Source organism: Mus caroli, chromosome 5, assembly GCF_900094665.2.
Source record: "Mus caroli chromosome 5, CAROLI_EIJ_v1.1, whole genome shotgun sequence".
Lineage (NCBI taxonomy): Eukaryota > Metazoa > Chordata > Mammalia > Rodentia > Muridae > Mus > Mus caroli.
In genome coordinates this window covers 62,315,771-62,334,759 of record NC_034574.1, presented here as the reverse complement: position 1 = coordinate 62,334,759, position 18,989 = coordinate 62,315,771, and the positions used below count along the sequence as shown (strand labels likewise).

At 35.0% G+C, this 18,989-nt stretch overlaps 1 protein-coding gene across 1 annotated transcript in view; it reads left to right on the top strand.

Annotated features, from left to right (window-relative positions):
- Positions 1-18,262, top strand: part of Kctd8 (potassium channel tetramerization domain containing 8) — a 231,210-nt gene extending 212,948 nt beyond the window's left edge. The window contains exon 2 of the mRNA XM_021163334.2: positions 16,757-18,262. Within this exon, the coding sequence (XP_021018993.1) occupies positions 16,757-17,217 (461 nt within the window). The 3' untranslated portion in view covers positions 17,218-18,262. The remainder of the gene's footprint in view (positions 1-16,756) is intronic.
- The last annotated feature ends 727 nt before the right edge of the window (positions 18,263-18,989 follow it).

Sequence of the window (18,989 nt, the reverse complement as noted above, 5' to 3'; positions counted from 1 at the left end):
TGTGTATGTGTGTATGTGTGTGTATGTATATGTGTGTGTATGTGTATGTGTGTGTATGTGTATGTGTGTGTACGTGTATGTGTGTGTATATGTATGTATGTGTGTGTGTATGTGTATGTGTGTGTATGTGTATGTATGTGTGTATATGTATGTGTGTGTATGTGGATGTATGTGTATGTGTGTGTGTATGTGTATGTATGTGTGTGTATGTATGTGTGTGTATGTGGATGTATGTGTATGTGTGTGTATGTGTATGTGTGTGTATGTGTGTGTATGTGTGTGTATGTGTGTATGTGTATGCATATGTGTATGTGTGTGTGTATGTGTATGTCTGTATGTGTGTGTATGTGTGTGTGTATGTATATGTATGTGTGTGTATGTATGTGTGTATGTGTATGTATGTGTATGTGTATGTATGTGTATGTGTGTGTATGTAAATGTGTGTGTATGTGTATGTGTTTGTGTATGTGTGTATGCATGTCTGTGTATGTGTATGTGTGTGTGTATGTGTATGTGTATGTGTATGTGAGTGTATGTGTATGTGTGTGTATGTGTGTGTGTATGTGTCTGTGTGTTTGTTCATGTTCATATGCTCATGTGTGCATGGTTTACACATGTGCATCTTGATACCAGAGTCTTGTGTTGAGTGTTCTAACACAACATTCAGACAGAGAAAAATTAAAGTGACAACGTTGGACTGGGAGATGATTTTCAGTCAGAAAATTGGGTACACAATTACCACGCAAGCATGAGTTCACATTTACAGAATCAAATTAAAACAAGGCAGCCAGTCATGGTCATGAACATTGAAAACCCAATGCTGGGATGGTGGAAACCAAGAAGTACTCAGAGCCAGCTGGCCATCCAGTCAATTATTAAGGATTAGACTTTTTAAAACATAAACCCTGTTTTCAAAGGCAAGTCACAGAGCAGTAAAAAGAACAATCAACATGAGATTTCGGGCATCAAGGTGTTTCTTCTTTTGAAAGACTAGAACTATGTTTTGTTTTACTTTCCTATATACTTATTATTCATTCCAATCATTCTTCAATATGCTAGTTTCATCCAGTCCATTGTTTATGATGGCTGGAAACCTAAACATGGTGACTGCTATGGCCATATTCCTCTCAACTCTGAACGTGTCTATTAATTTTCATTTCTTTCTTGTTCTAATATGTCATCGCCTCGCCTTAAAAATGGCATTGCTATTGCACGATTGCACAGCACTGCACTGTTTATTAACTCCCCAACCTTCTCTGCTCAGATCAGGATGATTCATATCCAAGCACAAACATACTATACACCTGATCTGGCCCTGCTCTGCGCCTTACATTGTTTGGACGTTGTGTTCCTTGTTTTCCTTGCTTGACAGAAGACATGACAGATTCCTTAAGGAATCTTAAGGAAGAAGGGAACCTTTTGGCTCATGGTTTGAGGGTACAGTCCATCATGGCAAGAAAGAGTTGGTGTCAGGACCTGATCACTAGCAGGCATTCATTTTTGTCCTCTTGTTGGGAAGCTGAGAGGGAGGGATGATGCTCTGGTAACAGTCTTCTTTTTAGTTTAGTCCAGAACCTTGATGCGGGATGGTGTCACCATCTTCAGGGTATGTCCTTGCTCATTGATTAAACATTTCTGAGAACATCCTCAAAGACATACCCAGAGATATATTTCTGTGATACTTTTACATCTAGTCAGGTTGATAATGGAGATGGGTTTGTTTTCCCTCTCATCCCTCCATCACATTTAATTTCTTATCCCCACCCCCTGCTTTCATCCTCTGGAAAACATTTTTAAAGAGTTTTTGTTATGGAGATGAGACAATGAAAGAAATTCTTTGTCATCTGGCCAACTCCATCCATTTTCTTGTCCCTTCTAGACCAGATCATGAGATTGCAAATTGAATTCATTAATCTTATAAAACTATAAGCATAATGCCCCATTCCCTGGTCATGTTCTAAAAGCACATAGCACCAATAAAGGTACCATGTATTTATCATTTATTCCTTTAATTACTTTGAGTTCTTGAAGATGTAGTTGACAAAATGTAATATTTTAACTAAAACATGTATCAGTCAAAACTAGATTATAAAGTAATATTTGTAGCATTGACTGGTGAACAACTTGGGCATATCATAATAGAGATTTTAATTATATTTTTCTAGTATCTCTATCTCATTTTTATAGAAATCAAAAGGACTAAATGAGCACAGAAAAATCAATAACAGCACATAAACAATTTTTCTTTTGTTTTTGATCTATAAAATCATAGTCTTCTCTGTTTTCTGTTTGACCTTTGTCTTTGACCTTGTAGATTCATTTGCACATTATAAACAAATTCAAATGTTAAACACTCAAAGGAATGAGTATGATTCCTTAATTAATGCTTTAATTAAAAATTCCTTTATAACTCGGTAATGTCAATATAGTTACAATTACACTAAGATAATTATATTGTAAATTTTAATTATAATTAATTAGTAATATGAGTCATTTTAAATAGCTAATTATTGCTCTAGCTTAATTCCTCATTGTAGATATGTTTCATCTATAATAAGGAAATATATATATATATTTGATTAAAAAGCACATTATTATTTTAAGACGTTTTGTATCATGAAAAATAAGTGGAAATTACTGATTCATTTCATTAAATTACATTAAGACTGTGCTAGAAGTGGGTTCTTATGAATCTTGTTTCTTTGACATTTCATGGAGATATTTACAATGTGAATTATACCAAGAGAGAATTCTGCTACTAATGCTTCATATTTTTTTTTAAAAATCTGTTATTAATGAGTGACTGACCCTTGTACATCTGGTAACTGAATATGGGTTTCCATCAGGATTTCAGACTTCCAATGTAAATTTTTGATGTAGCAATTTAGGTGTAATTACAAGGAAGATTTAAAACTCTATCTTCATCTTGAAATGGTTTCATGAACAGCATTTCACTGTGTCCCTCTTAAATTTTTTTGCTTCAGTGTTAGAAGAGAGACACTGCTGCTGTTTTTGAAATATTAATTTTGAACTAAAGTGCATTATGAAGTGACAGGAGAAGTTGAAGGCAGCTTGACAGGGGCAGAATCTACTCATTATTAAATTAAGTTGTGGGAGCTCTTACAGAAACTGCTGCCCATATGTCAGAACCCTTCCAATCACGATGTGCATATCAGTGAAAGGTGCATCTTAAATGTGCCTGCCATACAAATTAACTTGGAATAGCAGAGAGCACAGTTCTTGAGAAGTCAGAGGCCTAATAATGCCATGACTTCTTCTCTGTTCTACTGTGTTGTTTAAGTCTTTTGAAAGCTAATTTGCTTTCTGGATCTCTCTCTAAAACTTTTGTAGGATTCATATTACCAATAATATGTTTTCCCCTTACATCTTAGTGGTGTGGCGTCTTATTCTGGGCCTATCTTATTAATTGAAAATAGTCCGAATTATTGGTGAGTTACTTAGAATAGTCTCTTCAGAAGATGATGCAACCTCAGTCTTTGTTTTGAAAGGGGAAAAAAGAAAACAATTTAAGATTAATTGGTGGCTTAAAGTGGCTGGACCACAATAATAGAAGAGTTAATGAGTTAGAAACAAAGACATGTTTTGAAATGCACACTGTTTTACCTTCACGTATGATTTAAAATGCTCTACTGTAAACAACCTTTAATGAACACAAATTCTTCAGCACCGTTAGACACTTAACTCCCAACTTGTCATAGACAGACCTCTTGACTTATTCCTTCAGAGCATGATGCATACGGGTGACCACGTTTTGGGTTGATTTTTTAAAAATCATGTTCCTAGCACCATTCTCAGGATTAGTTCAAAGAGTTCAGTAAAGAGTCCTGAGATTTTAGTAGAAATTCAGCAATACTGTAACTTAAGCTAATCTCTGTGCCATGGGAAAATCTATATATGTTGCCTTCTATTCCAAGCATCTGAGAATATAAATGGAAAACTTTGTAATACACATGAGGCATGATATTACTGTTATAATATCTCAACTTACGAGGTAAAATATGAACAAAGTAGAATAGTCCTGAAAAAAAAATAACACAGATGAAACACACCCTTTCCACTAAAACACAAGAATGAATGAAAAGACAAGTTGAGACTAGGTTGAAAAACAGTAATAATAAGGTTGTTAAAAATCCACTAAGGCATAAGAAATGGGCATTCATGACCCCATTACTCATGATGCACAATGGTGATAAATTTTTCTTTTATTTCAGTATATTACTCTCATAATATGCTGAAAAATACATATAGATTATACTCTTATGTCTGTCATATGCCATAGTTCTCCAACATTTATAAATATTAACTTAAGAATATCATTCTTTCAAGTGTTAATTTATGCATTAAATATTACATTAGCATTCTCTCTTGATGTATATAACAACACATCACTTACCTTGTTTCTGGAAGAAGGGTTCCACTTATACTTCATTATTATTTGTAGGTTTGGAAATTTTATTTTACGCATATATTTTGCATGCACACATATGTGCATGTATACACACAGAGAGGGAGAGAGGGAGAGACACTCACAGAGAGAGAGAGAGAGAGAGAGAGAGAGAGAAAGGAGAGGGAGGGAGGAGGAAGAGAGGGTAAAAAGGAGGGAGAGAGGTAGAAATAGAGAGAGCACCCCTCTGTATTTAAACATTGAGTAGTACCTCACAAGCACTGACATGTATTACCAGCTATATTTATATTTTCTATAGTCCATATTTACTCATCATACAGATGGAAGCTAAAGAATTAGTGACCTGGTTGCCCTAACATTCTAACATTATAGAGGTTCCTGTTCAGATCTTCTTCAATGTCTCAGGGATTCAATTAGATTCGTTCATATCTGAATGCTCTTTGTACAGAGCTGTAAAGACCTCCTCTTTCCTTCTCCTCATGAGCAGTTTAATACATCCCATAAACTTCCCAGTCTTGAGCAACCATAATTACTTGCTTCCTCACCTGTGCCCATGCAATAGATCATGAAGCTAGCTAAGTAAGTTATTGTAAATGGCTCAGTGCAGATAATAAATCTACTTCTACTGTAGCCTGGCATTTTACTCTCTTAAATAAAGTAAGTACACAGAGCCCCAAGCATATTCTTACACACACAGAAGTGAGGGAGGGTGGAGAGCCAGTGAAGAGCTTATTTCACGCAGATTAGTATAGTTTAAAAGAGGGATCAACTTTGTATCCCATGGTGGATAATTGATGACATATGAGTTAATACTAATTCTTCCAATTTGTACTGAATAGTGGATGAAAGTACTAAAAAGTAAGTTTTGATTTTAAATGGAGACTGGATTACAGAGTATGCTGTCTATGTACTTAAGAAATGCAGATTTTTTTTTCCAAAAAGAAATGAAGGTATCTGAGAACAGGTACATTCTCGTACATTCTTTAAAAGCCATTTCCCTGCTTTGGATCTTGGTTTTTGAATAACAGAAAACAGAGAAGGGAAATGAATGCATTTGTAAGAGTAGGATTCCTTGCAGTAAATTCAGTGTGTTGATGGGAATTATAGCTGTAGGAAAGACCAACGTGCAATGGAAGAAGTATTTGTAAAGGATGCAATCAGAGAGCTTCATGTGTCAATGGAAACCTCATATAAGAAGGATTTAAAATAATTCATTTCCTAAGTACATGATTGTATACTTGATTATGATGATTTTGTTTTTGAAAAAAGAAAATTATAGATAGAAGAACTGGTTGGAATGGAACAGAATATAAGGCTCAGGAGATGCATCAGTGGTTTTGAATCCTATTCTGCTACTGCAGAGGGTCTGGGTTTGAGTCCCAGCTTCCAGGTCAGGCAATTCATAACCACCTGTAAGTCTAGCTCCAGGAATTTTCATTCCTGCTCCGGTCCTGCCTGAGCACATACTCTCCTCAACTTTGCACTAAACATATATTCACATAATTTTAAAAAATGAATACAAATAAATGAAAAATAACCATAATATTTACCAAACAAATTTTAAAGTATAAGAGAAGGCAAGAAAATAAAAACATGAAATAGAATAGCAATGAACAAGGGGCTATAGGGATGTGGGGTGTCAGCTATAGAAGTGTTATTATGTGATTACTCCTATATTAGATTGTGTGTTTCTTATGTGTATTTGAGTATGTGGTCTGCTGTGTTCATTTGCAGAAAGAGAAGGAAAGCATATTATTTGATTAGATATGATGTAAAGAGACAATTCAACCTTATCCATATGGTTATATATATATATATATATATATATATACATATATATATATATATGAATTGGAAAACACAGAATAGGTATTGCAATCATTTAAAAAATATCAAAGAAAGGCCTTTAGTGTAAAGAATGAAGCAGTCAACAAAAATTTCCCTGAAAGATGAAGATAGTATCCATGGGAAGTAGATGCAAGTTTTTTTCTACCTTCAAGGATATTCCCAAAAGTTAATAGTTTGCAGTAATATATATTGCCCATATCTCTATGGGATGTGCTTACACGGAAAGAGGATGACACCATCAAAGATTTGGCAAGAAAGTATATAACAGAGAAACTGAGGCTCTATAATCAAATCCATTGTATTCTGGCATTAATGATTTAACCATGCTTACACGAATAGGATGAGATAATTCAGTGTCTAGTAGGACACAGGCACTCAACTGGACTTAGGTTAGTTTCTAAAACCGCTGAAAATGTGGGAACTTCACAGAAAAATAAATGCATTCTCTAGAATAATTGGAGTTCTGAGGTCTACAGTCACTTTCACAGAGATTAAAGTGACATCAAAAAGTCTCTGCTCTTGCATAAGCGTTGGGGGAGAGGAGTGCTGGCTCCTCCCAGCCTATGGTGACAACCATGCTTTTTATTTGTGGTGGAATGATCCTTGTCTTAGCCTTCCAGCTCACATTCTGACCCGTCCTTCTTTGTGAGCTAATATTCCTCTTCTTACCTATTGGAAAGAAATCTTTCATTGATTTAAGGGTCTAAGCAAAATAATCCAGTATATTTCCACCACTGCAAATTTTTTATTATGTCTGCAAAGACTTTTGTCACAAAAAAAAGTGACACTGAACAGTCTCCTCTCTTGTCTTAGGAAACTGTTATTTTTATTTTTTGTTTGGTTTTGTTTTTAGTTTATATATAGTACAAGGTTCCACAAGGACTCTTTTATGCAGGTATAAAGGTATAAAATATGCTTTGACAACACTTATACCATAGCTTCTCCCTGTCATTTTCCTCCACTTCCTTTTCTATCAGCCCCACCCCATTTAACTAAAGAGTTTTGCTTCTCCTTTAATGCCCTATATAAATATATAATTTTCTGTACCTACAGAAATTGAGGACCCACTAGTGAAAAAGAATGATATATTTGGCTTTTAGCTAGTCTAACCTGATAATTTCCAGTTATAGTAATTTTTATGAATATGACATTCCCTCTTCTTTATGACTGAATAAGCATACATTATGTATATAAATCACAACTTCAGTGGTAGAGAACTTATCTGGTGTGTATAAAGTCCTGGGATCTATCCTCAGGACTGCAAGACAAAAGTAAAAATGCCATTTTTACCACTAAATTAAAATTATTCCTTATAAACACTCTCGTTCTCTGTCTCTCTTGAATGTCTCTTTCATCTCTGTCTCTCATCACATCTCTCCCTGTTGCAGCTACATTGACTCAATGTATATGTCTTCCTCATTGATATTCTGACAGAAAACAATCCTAGCAGACTGATACCACATTTTTCATCCTTCTGAAACAGGGTAGCAGATTGACTTTCTAAAGATCTAGCTAGTAGGTATCAGCACTTCTACTGTGAGCACAGTTTTGCTATTTTCAAAGATGAACACTTGTTTTTATTGCACCACAAAGTGAAATTAAACTCTGCTGTGTGCATGCATGCTTTTGTTTCCCATTCAGGCTTGTGAGTATGCACCAAATGACTTCCGTAAGAGACACTTATAAATCTCAAAGGGAAAGGAGGCAGCACTCACATAAAATGGCAAGGCAACTACAAAAAGTTGTATCATTGCACATTACTGGAAATACTTGAAACCATTTATTGCCAAATGAGCACTCTAGATCTGCCGAGATCTGGCAGATAAAAATTCCCCAAGCTCTGCCTTTTTCCTGGCAATTATTCTGCCTCTTGAATCTAAGTCTTGGTCTGTTGTTGGTGTCTTTCTTTCTTTTTCACATATTTGATTATGTTGCTATTGTCTTTCCAAAAGTGTCTGCCTGTGAATCTCTGACAGGCCTTGTACTAGCTGTGTACTGATGGGCTTGGAATGAGCAATCCCCCTGCCCTGCTGCACAAATGTTGTAATTGCAGGTAGGCTTTACCATCTGGCCTCCTCTAAATCTGTTTACATCAAGAGCCATATTTCAAAGCTGGGAAGAACTCAGAACTCAGTCTTTATAGTCCTTGCTATGCAATACCATGAGGACTGGAGCTAGATTCCACCACACAATTTCAAAGTCAGGTGTCATGGTGCACATGTGTAATCTTCCAGGAATGAACAAGAGACTGGGGTGCTCCCTGGCCATCCATTCTCATTCTGTGAATGAGCCCTGGCCATTGATATACAGTGTCCCTGGAAATAAGATATACAGGTCCTCAGGAATGGGGCTCAAGATTGAACCCCCTGCCCACACAGAGAGGGGGAGAAGGAGAGGAAGAGAGAGAGGAAGAGAGGGGGGATATCAAAAAGTTGAGGGATAGATAGTCTGGGGTGATGGCAGAAAAGTTGACTATGAGCTAAAGAAGAGTGATATACATTTATGAAAATGTCATAATAAAAATATACTTTTCATTAGACTTGAAGCAGTTGTTTGATTTTGTATAAGGGACAAACATAATTTATACCACCACTGTTTTATGTTCATATAAATTTGTTATATATAACACACCATATGAACAACTTCCACCCTTATTTATAGAGCATCTTCTCTATCCACCGCAGCCCCCAAGCAATCAGAGATGTTGTCAAGACGTCTCATTAATCCTTGCCAAGGATCTTGTAGGTGTTACGATGCTAGTTTTATAGATGTGGAACAAGAAAGCATAGGCTTTTGTTCACAAATTTCAAAAACAGATAAATCATTCTAGCCTTGTGCTGTGTCAGTTAAGAGGAGGTCATTAGAAGGAGGTGGCTAATGTGATACATGAAAAATACACCAACATCTAAATAAGGAATGGCTGATTCAAATAGAGAAAACTGAAGGGTTCCATAGTCTTAATTAAAAGATCTCAAAGGAACCTGAGCAGTGCTGTTTCTGTTGTTTGTTAGTTTGTTTTAAGCACCAGAGTGGTAATAAAGCATAGAATCTTAGCTTCCATGGGTGCAGTGTGAAGATCATTCTTCAATATAGGACCCTGGTGAGGTCTTTCTACCAATTTTCCAGATGATATGGTCTCTGGGTGGATAGATTGATTCAACACATTTTTTTCTAGACACACACAGCAGAAACTATGGAAGTGTCATAGAATATTCACGTGCAGAGTAGAGAAAACCATTTCCTAATTTTGTATGTTCTTTAAATACTTATTTCTCTTAAATAAACTAATAAACATTCTTCCCTGTGATGTGTTCACCAGGTACAAATTGCGATAGTTTCTTTATGGAAACCACCAGAGATTGGTTTCACTGAGTTCCCCGGGTATTTTCTCACTCCTGTCATATTATTTGAGCCTTTTTTTGTATATATTTTTAAGTTTATACCCATGAAACAAAATAAAATATCTTTAAAAATAAATCAGCCCATATGTGTTTTTATAGTATTTTGTAACTATTACTTGAACTGTGCTTCAGGAATTACTGAAGAAATAATTTCTTCTCCTAAGTAACTAGGAATACGATGTGTGCACACGCATGCTTGTGGTGTGTGTGTGTGTGTGTGTGTGTGTGTGTGTGTGTGTGTGTGTAGTTTATGAGGGTAGCAAAAGTTTGTATGTATGTACTCGGTCTGTGTTAAGTGTATGTGTACAATGTGTATGTGGTGTGTGTATGCTGAGACAAAACAGGATCCAATCTGAAACAGGAAAATCTATGAACACAGGAAAACTATTATTTAAAACAAAACAAAACTAGTACTTTGATATGAACTTAAACCAACTACATGTGGGTCATTAAGAGAAAAATATTCATCCAACTGTGAAAAGGTTTTAGTCTGAAAGCAGTATTTGAAATAGGCTTTGAACCTTTCTTATTTTTTTTATTTGTTTATTTGGTTTTGAAACAGAAGATCTCTATATAGCTCTGGCAGTCTTGGACTTTATTATGTAGATCAGGCCAGTGTATGCCACATGTCTAGTGGACTTTGAGTCCTTAAGAATAAAGCAATAAGATTGGAGGAGTTAGAGGAGAGGACACTAAAATCAGAATGTATTTTATGAAAATAACTATTTACAATAAAAAATAGAAGAAAAGATCACTATTAGAGGCTTCCTTTAATACATGCTGCATTAAAAAATATATTCTCTTATCAAAATGTTATATGGAATTTTCTTATGTAGTTTAGTAGTAGTTTTAGTGATCACACAAATAAATTTTCTGAACTACCTGAGTGAAACTGAGAGAAACAGGTGACAGTTCGTGTATTTATAAAATAATAATTCCTTTGGGGAGGCAGGGTACACACACACTCCCACAGTGTGTAACTGTGGAGTCCTAAATTTTTATGGAAGGATCATGGGACAATTCTGTTAACATGCTGTAGTTTAGAGAGTAAAAGTTTGCTAAAAGTTCATATGCTAAAATATAGGTCCCCAGACTGCAATACTGGCTGGATTTAAAATCTTTAGAAAGTTGGCTAACTTTATTGAGAAATTTTAAATCATTGCGATCATATCTGTGCAGATGCTGGGGTCCTATCTTTTGTCTGTCTTCTACACCCTGGATGTCATGAACTAAACACATCCACTGCCATGAAATGAGGGCTTACTCAGCTCCCCTCTACCCTAAGTTTTTGCCTTTGCCTGGGATCCAAGTAATGGAGCCTTTTGATCATTGATGCAAACAGTTGAAATGGTGAACAAAAATAAATGTTTCATCCTCATAGTTATCTAGAGTATTTTGTCTCAAACATGGAGACATGATTAGCATATGACTTTGTGGTCAGCTAGGAAAATCCTTAATAACATACCAAGTGGCAAATACAAGCTGCCAGATGAATGGTAATGTCAGTTTGCATACCATACAAGATCAGAGGCAGGAAGATCACTTCAAGACTTTTGTGAAGCAATCCCTTTGAACAAGAAGCAGAAGAAACACAAAAAGGCACAGTTTCTGTCTCTATGGTATCTGTATTTTGTAGTAGAAGATACAGTATAAATAAAACATAATAAACAATTACTGGGATATTTAGAAGAGTAAGCTAGTAAGGAACATGCCCATATGAAAATGCAGGAAGTACTAATTTCTGCTTTAATTATGCCGTTCCTTTTCCTTCCTTCTCTCCTTTATTCCTTCTTTCCTAGAGTTGCCTTTGTTCTCTGCACCTCTCTCTCTGTCTCTGTCTCTGTCTCTCTGTCTCTCTGTCTCTCTGTCTCTCTGTCTCTCTGTCTCTCTGTCTCTCTGTCTCTCTCTCTCTCTCTCTCTCTCTCTCACACACACACACACACATACACAGACACATAAACTTACTGAGTCTGTTTATGTTGTTTGTGCATATACAGTTTAGGGATGACTGTATTATATTATATTCAATAAACAGGGGATCATTCCTATAATTACCAAATTCTCCCTCTATCAGCAGTCACTAAATTTCTGCATTTCTTTGTCTAGTGATGGAACTCTCACCTTTCCATGTTAGTATGTCTATTGCTTTTGTCAGCCGTTTTTAGGATATACAGCCTCAGTGTAGATTTTCTAATTCTGTGGTTCTTAAATCTTTCTGACCCTCTTCTAACACATTCCCTGCATTAGCGTCAGGAATTGTGTTAAACAGGTAGTCATAGAGGCTGGGTTCTCTGTAATTCATTGATCTCTGAATTACATCCAATTGTTACCTTTAATGATTTCAATTTGCTATAAAAAGGAAGTTTCTTTGATGAAGGGTGAGGACTACACTTATCTGTGGTTGTAAGGATATGTTTTAGAATGTAATTCAGAATTATGGTAGTCTAGTAAAGTAGCCGTATTAGGATCTGTTTTAAGATCCAGAACTCCACTATCCCTTTGTACTTGGGTATTTCTAATAAAAGCTATGCTTTTATTCCTGTTGGGCAGACCTTAATTCCAATAAGACAACTATTGGTTACCACCAAGAAATGTGTGCCATTATTGCACTTTACTTAAGGATATTTTGCCATCCTGATCAGTTTTGTGGTTCATAGGTATCATGGGTGGATAGACCTATTGACTGTTTCACATATTTCGCAGCTGTCATAATGTTTTCTGCTATTATGACATCAGGACCACAGGAAGGAGGTTTTTTTTCCAAGTCAGATGCATTTCAAATGACCTGAGTTCATCCTAAGTATACAATATCTTCAGCAATCGAGATTTATCCTTAACCTCTAAGAGGCATCCCAGGGAAATATCTTGTTTTGCCAGTCACATGGACTACCCTGAAAAAGTGTTGCTCTTGTGGGGAAATTGTCAGCTTGAATATTATAGCTTTACTTAAAATTATATTCAATATATTAAGTATTATAAACATTATATATCATTTTAGGTAAATATACAATAATATAACTCATGAAGCTTTATCAAACAATATTGGGGTTTCTTTATCTTAATTCTTCTTCAGCCATAAATGTGGCAATTCCAATAAGAATAGCAAAAATAGACAGAAACGCTTTCATTTCCCATAATATACACTACTTTTTCTTGATTTAAATAGTCTTTTTCTTGAAGATCAATGCCTTTCCTATGTGAAGCTTAAATGCAGAATTGGAACTTAAGCAATCCATAAGAAATGTTTTCTGTTTCTTCATCTGATTCAATAACATTATAGTTTTTCATATCTGTGCATGCAGTATTTAAGCTTCAGTTACATTTGTATTCATCTAGCAGAAAAGTTCAGACTAAATGATAATAGGACCATTGTCAGGAATCAGGTACATTTTTGAGTTTCCTCTACATAATTATTCCACCATACATATGGATATTCGACAAGGCTTTGTGGAATCACAATCCTTTGCTTTTCCCATCTTTTATGCCACTGCTTAATACTTACAAAACTTAAGACGTGTTGCTCTTTCTGTTCAAGCACCACATAACCACTCACATACAATTGAATTTAGCACCTTTAAAAGGTAATTTTCCTTCTGGGAATTACATCTGCTGCAGAGAAATTTTACATATCCAGTATTTTCAATCATCACTAAGCATGGAAAGAGATTAAAATACAATTTGTAAGGCGTGAAGCTATACACAGATGTCATATATAAACACCTCTGTATTAAAAAGGACGGTAGTGTAGTCTTATGACCAAGACTCTCCACATTACTTTACAGAGCTTACATGCATCTTGTCAGATACAAGAACTGACATTTAATTTTTATACTATACTCTCTTCCCAAATGGCTGAGAAAGTTACTATTTTCTTCCTTTTTATTGCAATATAAGAAATTCCAAATGGAATTCATCCAAAGCTTATTTTTGCTGTTTAACAAATTTGGGGCTATTGTGATATCTTCCATTCTATTCGCTTGATACAAAATTTTTATTGTTTTTGTTACTTCTATTTATGTGGTGCCAGTGCTCAAACACAGGTATTCACTTTCTAAGCAGCACATTGCTACTGAGTCATGTGCCTAGTTCTACAGTTGCCTTGAATTCACATTTTTGGAAAACTGATGAGGGGGCTTTCATTTCCCTAAATAATTCCTTCTTGAACATAAATTTAATTATAATTGTAATGATAAATGAATCTAGACTCTGAACTAATAATAGTTTTAAAAATATTTTACATATGTTAAGGGTTACAAACACCTAACATGTATATTACCTACACATTTAAATTTTACTATGGCCATGTGAGTAGGTATTACCATTTTCATTTTATTGCAATAGTTAAAACTAAAATTTTGGATCAAAGACATTGAAACTACGGATCTATTCATCTATGCATATTTAATATGTGCAGTCAGAATTACAATGAAAATATTTGGATTCCTCAGTCCATAAAGTCAATTTAAAATACATAATAGTGTTCCATTTCCATCTTCAACAGCCCAGGGTTAGATATTCTGAGCAATAACAATTAGTATTTGAACATGCAGGAGTCAATCAAAATACTTCATACATATTGATCCCTTGCAAAAACTTGAAGAAATCCAAACAGAAGAAATTCAGTCTCCCAAATTTAAAAATGTAGTCAGAGAAGACAAAGTTTGGACATTGCTGAACTAGAGTGTAAAACCACATTGAATATATTATGCAACCTTAGCATTCTCTTGCCTATGTTTGAAGAATAAAAATATGTATATTAAAATGAATATGCTGATAATGTTCTTCTAGGACTAAATTTCATTGAGTTTATAGAAAGTTGTACTTGTATTTGTTATTCTATAAAGTACACAGAAATTGAAATTGTTTTTCTCCTCTAGGAACTAATTTATATTCATGATAAAATGTTCCTTCTTTTTAATTTATTATCTTTTTAACTTAGATAATTTCATGATAAAAAAGGGCTTGAGTTGTTGGTGTATTATTTGGGGCTAGATACCCACAGTCACTTTTCTCTGCATTTTGGACAGTTGTGTCTTTCTGTAATGACCTCTATCTGTTTCAAACTAAAGTCTCCTTGACTAGGGTGAGAGCTACACTTATCTGTGACTAAAGCACATTTAGAATGCAGTTCAAATTATAATTTTCATGATAGTTATTTTAAATATTTTAACAGCTTATTCTTAAGAGGATGCATATTTTATTTTCCTTGACTCAACTGTAGGACTAGGACTAGTACCACCCTTTAACATTTATTGAATGATATTGCATACTTTTTGGGAAATGGACATTTTTTTGAAATTGTCCTGTTATTTAGCTTACCGCAAATAGCTTTGCTAGTTGAAATCCCCATATTTTGAAGGAGTATTCTCTATTAGCTACATACAGTCATCATAATATTAAAACTATACGTTGCTTAGCAACTTCATAGTTCTCCAACAAAACAGGCAAAGAACAGGATAAAGAATTTGAGGATCTGTTTAAATTAGTTTCTACTGGGCAGACAGCAGGAACAATGTGATCATACATGGGGCTGAGTCCACTGCCTTACAAAAGTTAGCAATGCTATTTCCTGTTCTGTAGTGGAAAAAATAATTATGCAAAGAGCAGCATTCAGGACTGTGGTTTTCACATTTGCATGTAAGACTGTGGTTGTCCTCAAACCATCATAGCTTCTTCTAGAGATGCATATCCAAGACTGGAGGACTGTTTGTGTGTAGTTTCTTCTGTTTTTCATTCCCAGCTTTAGGAGTCAGAAACTAAATGAACAAAGCCCTTCCTTTCTGCAAAAGATTCATGATCTTTTATTGAAAGGTCACTAAATAGAACTCTCAAATAATTCTGATGTAAGTAGTAAGTGGCTTTCTGCCTGTTTGCATGTACAGGACAAATGTTGTTATCCAACCTCACACATACAGGATAGAGGAACACTTTCTTCAGGTAGATATTCTTAACTTAAAATAGAAAATACAGTTTCATGAGGTTTCATTTATCAATCCTTGATCTTAGAGCCGGAGCCATTGGAGTTCTATTCAGAAGATTTCCCCATGTGCCAATGAGTTCAAGGCTCTTTCCTACTTTCTCTTCTATTAGATTCATTATATCTGGTTTTATGTTGAGGTCCTTAATCCACTTGGACTTGAGCTTTGTGCAGGGTGATAACTATGGATCTATTTTCATTCTTCTACATACAGACTACCAGTTAAACCAGCACTATTCATTGAAGATGTTTTCTTTTTTTCCACTGTATGTTTTTGGCTTCTTTGTCAAAGATAAATTATCCATAGGCATGTGGGTTTATTTCTGGGTCTTCCATTCTATTCCACTGATTGACCTGTCTGTTTCTAGACCAATGCCATGCAGTTATTAATCACTATTTCTTTGTAGTACAGCTTGAGGTCAGGAACAGTGATTTCCCCAGAAGTTCTTTTATTGTTGAGACTTGTTTTGGCTACCCTAGGTTTTGTTGTTGTTGTTGTTGTTGTTGTTGTTGTTGTTTTGTTTTGTTTTTGGTTTTCAATACGAAGTTGAGAATTGCTCTTTCTATATCTATGAAGAACTGTGTTAGAATTTTGATGGGGAATGCACTGAATCTGTAGATTGCTTTTGGTAAGATGGCCCTTTTCACTATGTTAATCATACCAATCCATGAGCATGGAAGATCTTTCAATCTTTTGAAGTCTTCTTTGATTTTTTTTTTCAGCAATTTGAATTTCTTGTCATACAGATATTTCACTTGATTGTTACAAGTTATACCAAGGTATTTTATACTATAAGTGACTATTGTAAAGAGTATTGTTTCCTAATTTCTTCCTCAACCTGTTTATCATTTGTGGAAAGGAAGGCTACTGATTTTTTGGAGTTAACTTTATATCCAACCACTTTGCTAAAGTTGTTTATCAGCTGTAGGATTTCTCTGGTGGAATTCTGGAGGTTGCGTATGTATACTATCATATCATCCACAAATAGTCATACTCTGACTATTTCCAATCTGTATCCCCTTGATCTCCTTTTGTTGTCTAATTGTTCTAGCTAGAACTGGCAATTCAATATCTTTCTACCATTTCCTTCTTCTCTCTTTCAGGACCACCTCAGAAAATAGTGTCACCCAAGCAAGAACATGAAGACAGGAAACGCGACAAAGTCACAGACAAAGGAAGTGAGAGTGGGACTTCCTGCAATGAGCTCTCCACATCCAGCTGTGATAGCCACTCAGAGGCCAGCACTCCACAGGACAACCCAGTCAACACTCAGCAGGCTGCAGCTCATCAGCCTAACACCTTAACCTTGGATAGACCCTCCAGGAAAGCACCTGTTCAGTGGATGCCACCACCCGACAAGCGCAGAAACAGTGAACTCTTTCAGTCACTCATCAGCAAGTCCCGAGAAACAAATCTCTCCAAAAAGAAGGTCTGTGAGAAGCTAAGTGTAGAAGAAGAAATGAAAAAGTGTATTCAGGATTTTAAAAAAATCCACATTCCAGATTGTTTTCCAGAGCGCAAACGCCAGTGGCAATCTGAACTGCTCCAAAAATATGGGTTGTAGTAATGATGATGTTCTGGGAGTGTTATGATGGCATTCAACGTTTACTACAATGTCACCGCCTAACTGATGGCTGGTGTGAATTCTTGCTGCTCTTTCCTTTTGTGAACAGTGGATGTGGGACAGTATTTTTTTCATTACTTTTATTGTTGTTTTTAGAAACATAATTTTAAAAATGAAACCAATAAACGTGTGTCAAAATGGTGTATCTATCTGATTCAAGCCATTTTGTAATAATGAACGTATAATGTGCATGATCAAGAAACTTAGAATCTTGATTTTTGAACTGTGGTTGACTGGACATGTTTGACATTCTGTAATTCACAAAACAACATGGCATCATATCATACCAATTCAGACAAGAATGTGGATGAAACGATATGAAATAAAAACGTAAATGATGGTTTTAGGACCCAAATATACAACTGTTTAAATGTTAATGCAATAAAACAAGTATTATTTTTTTGCATGAACACAATGTTACAAATAAATCACAAGAAATAGGGAAGAATTGTTTGTTGCTTTGAAAGAAAAATATTAAAAATAAAGCAAATATATATACATAAACAAATATATATATATATAAAGTTTCAGGCAAAGCCTGTAATTGTAAACTGTCTAGGAATTGAACTTTTTTGTTCCAGACCTGTGGTTCTTTTGTGTAGATGTATGGTGTTTCTGTATGTTAAGATGGTGTAAATATGCCTTATTCTGTTATGTTACAGCATCAACATCCATCTATCAATGCTAGTCATGATTATTTCTGTGAAATGAGTCTTTTTACATCTGGCTGTGAAACTGGTATAATTATTTAAAAGATCCCATTATCATGTTAATCAAAATAATTGAAAGAAATGGCAAAGAGCTTTATGTGTTTATTAAAAAATGGAAAATGACTTAGAATTCCTTAATTTCTTCTGACTTTTCTTTTAAAAATATTTTTTATTATCTTTGATGTTCATTTAAAAAGACCATATTACAGATCGGTTGATAAATTCAAATGTTGGAAAGATTAAACATATTTCAAATTGAGGTGGAAATCCAGATCATTGTTTGTTGCTTTATAAACCCTCAGTTCACAAAAGAACAAAGAGCTCATTTGATATTACACTAAAATTTTATTATCACTGACAACCAGATTGAAAGGCTTCTCCACAATAAATTGTGAAGTTATCTCTTACAAAGCAAGAGACAAAAATGTCAACAGCGTACTAAAAGGTCACTCTTGATGAAAAGTGTTTTCTTCCCCGGTATGTGGGGACAGGCACATCTTGATCAAAAGCCACACAATTATGCTTCAGACTCTTCACAGAAATAAATACAAAACATCATGAAGTCTAGCTAAGACAAATAGGCTGAGAGAGGTAAAAATATCCTCAAAAATGACTTCCAGTTTCTTGTGGTGAGTTAGAGAGGGAGTGGGTGGTACTTGCAACGTCCTCTATTCAAGCAGACAGAGAATATAAACACCATCATTTAAAAACACCAACTTTAAAAAAAAAAAACTGCATTTATTTGTGGGTAGTATTTGATTTTCATAGTACAATTATATAAAGTAGTATCTACCCAGCACCAAAAAAGACACCTAAGACATGATTAACTTTCAGTTAACTGTCAAGATTTGGGAATGTCTCTTCTTTCAATTTCTGCTTATAATTTCAGGAAGTTGGCAGTTTTCAGTGTGGTTTGATGTACATGCAAAACATGCATGGAGGTCAGGTATGGAGACTCTCAGGTTTCCAGGCTTCCCATCTATCATCTTTCACTTAACCTTT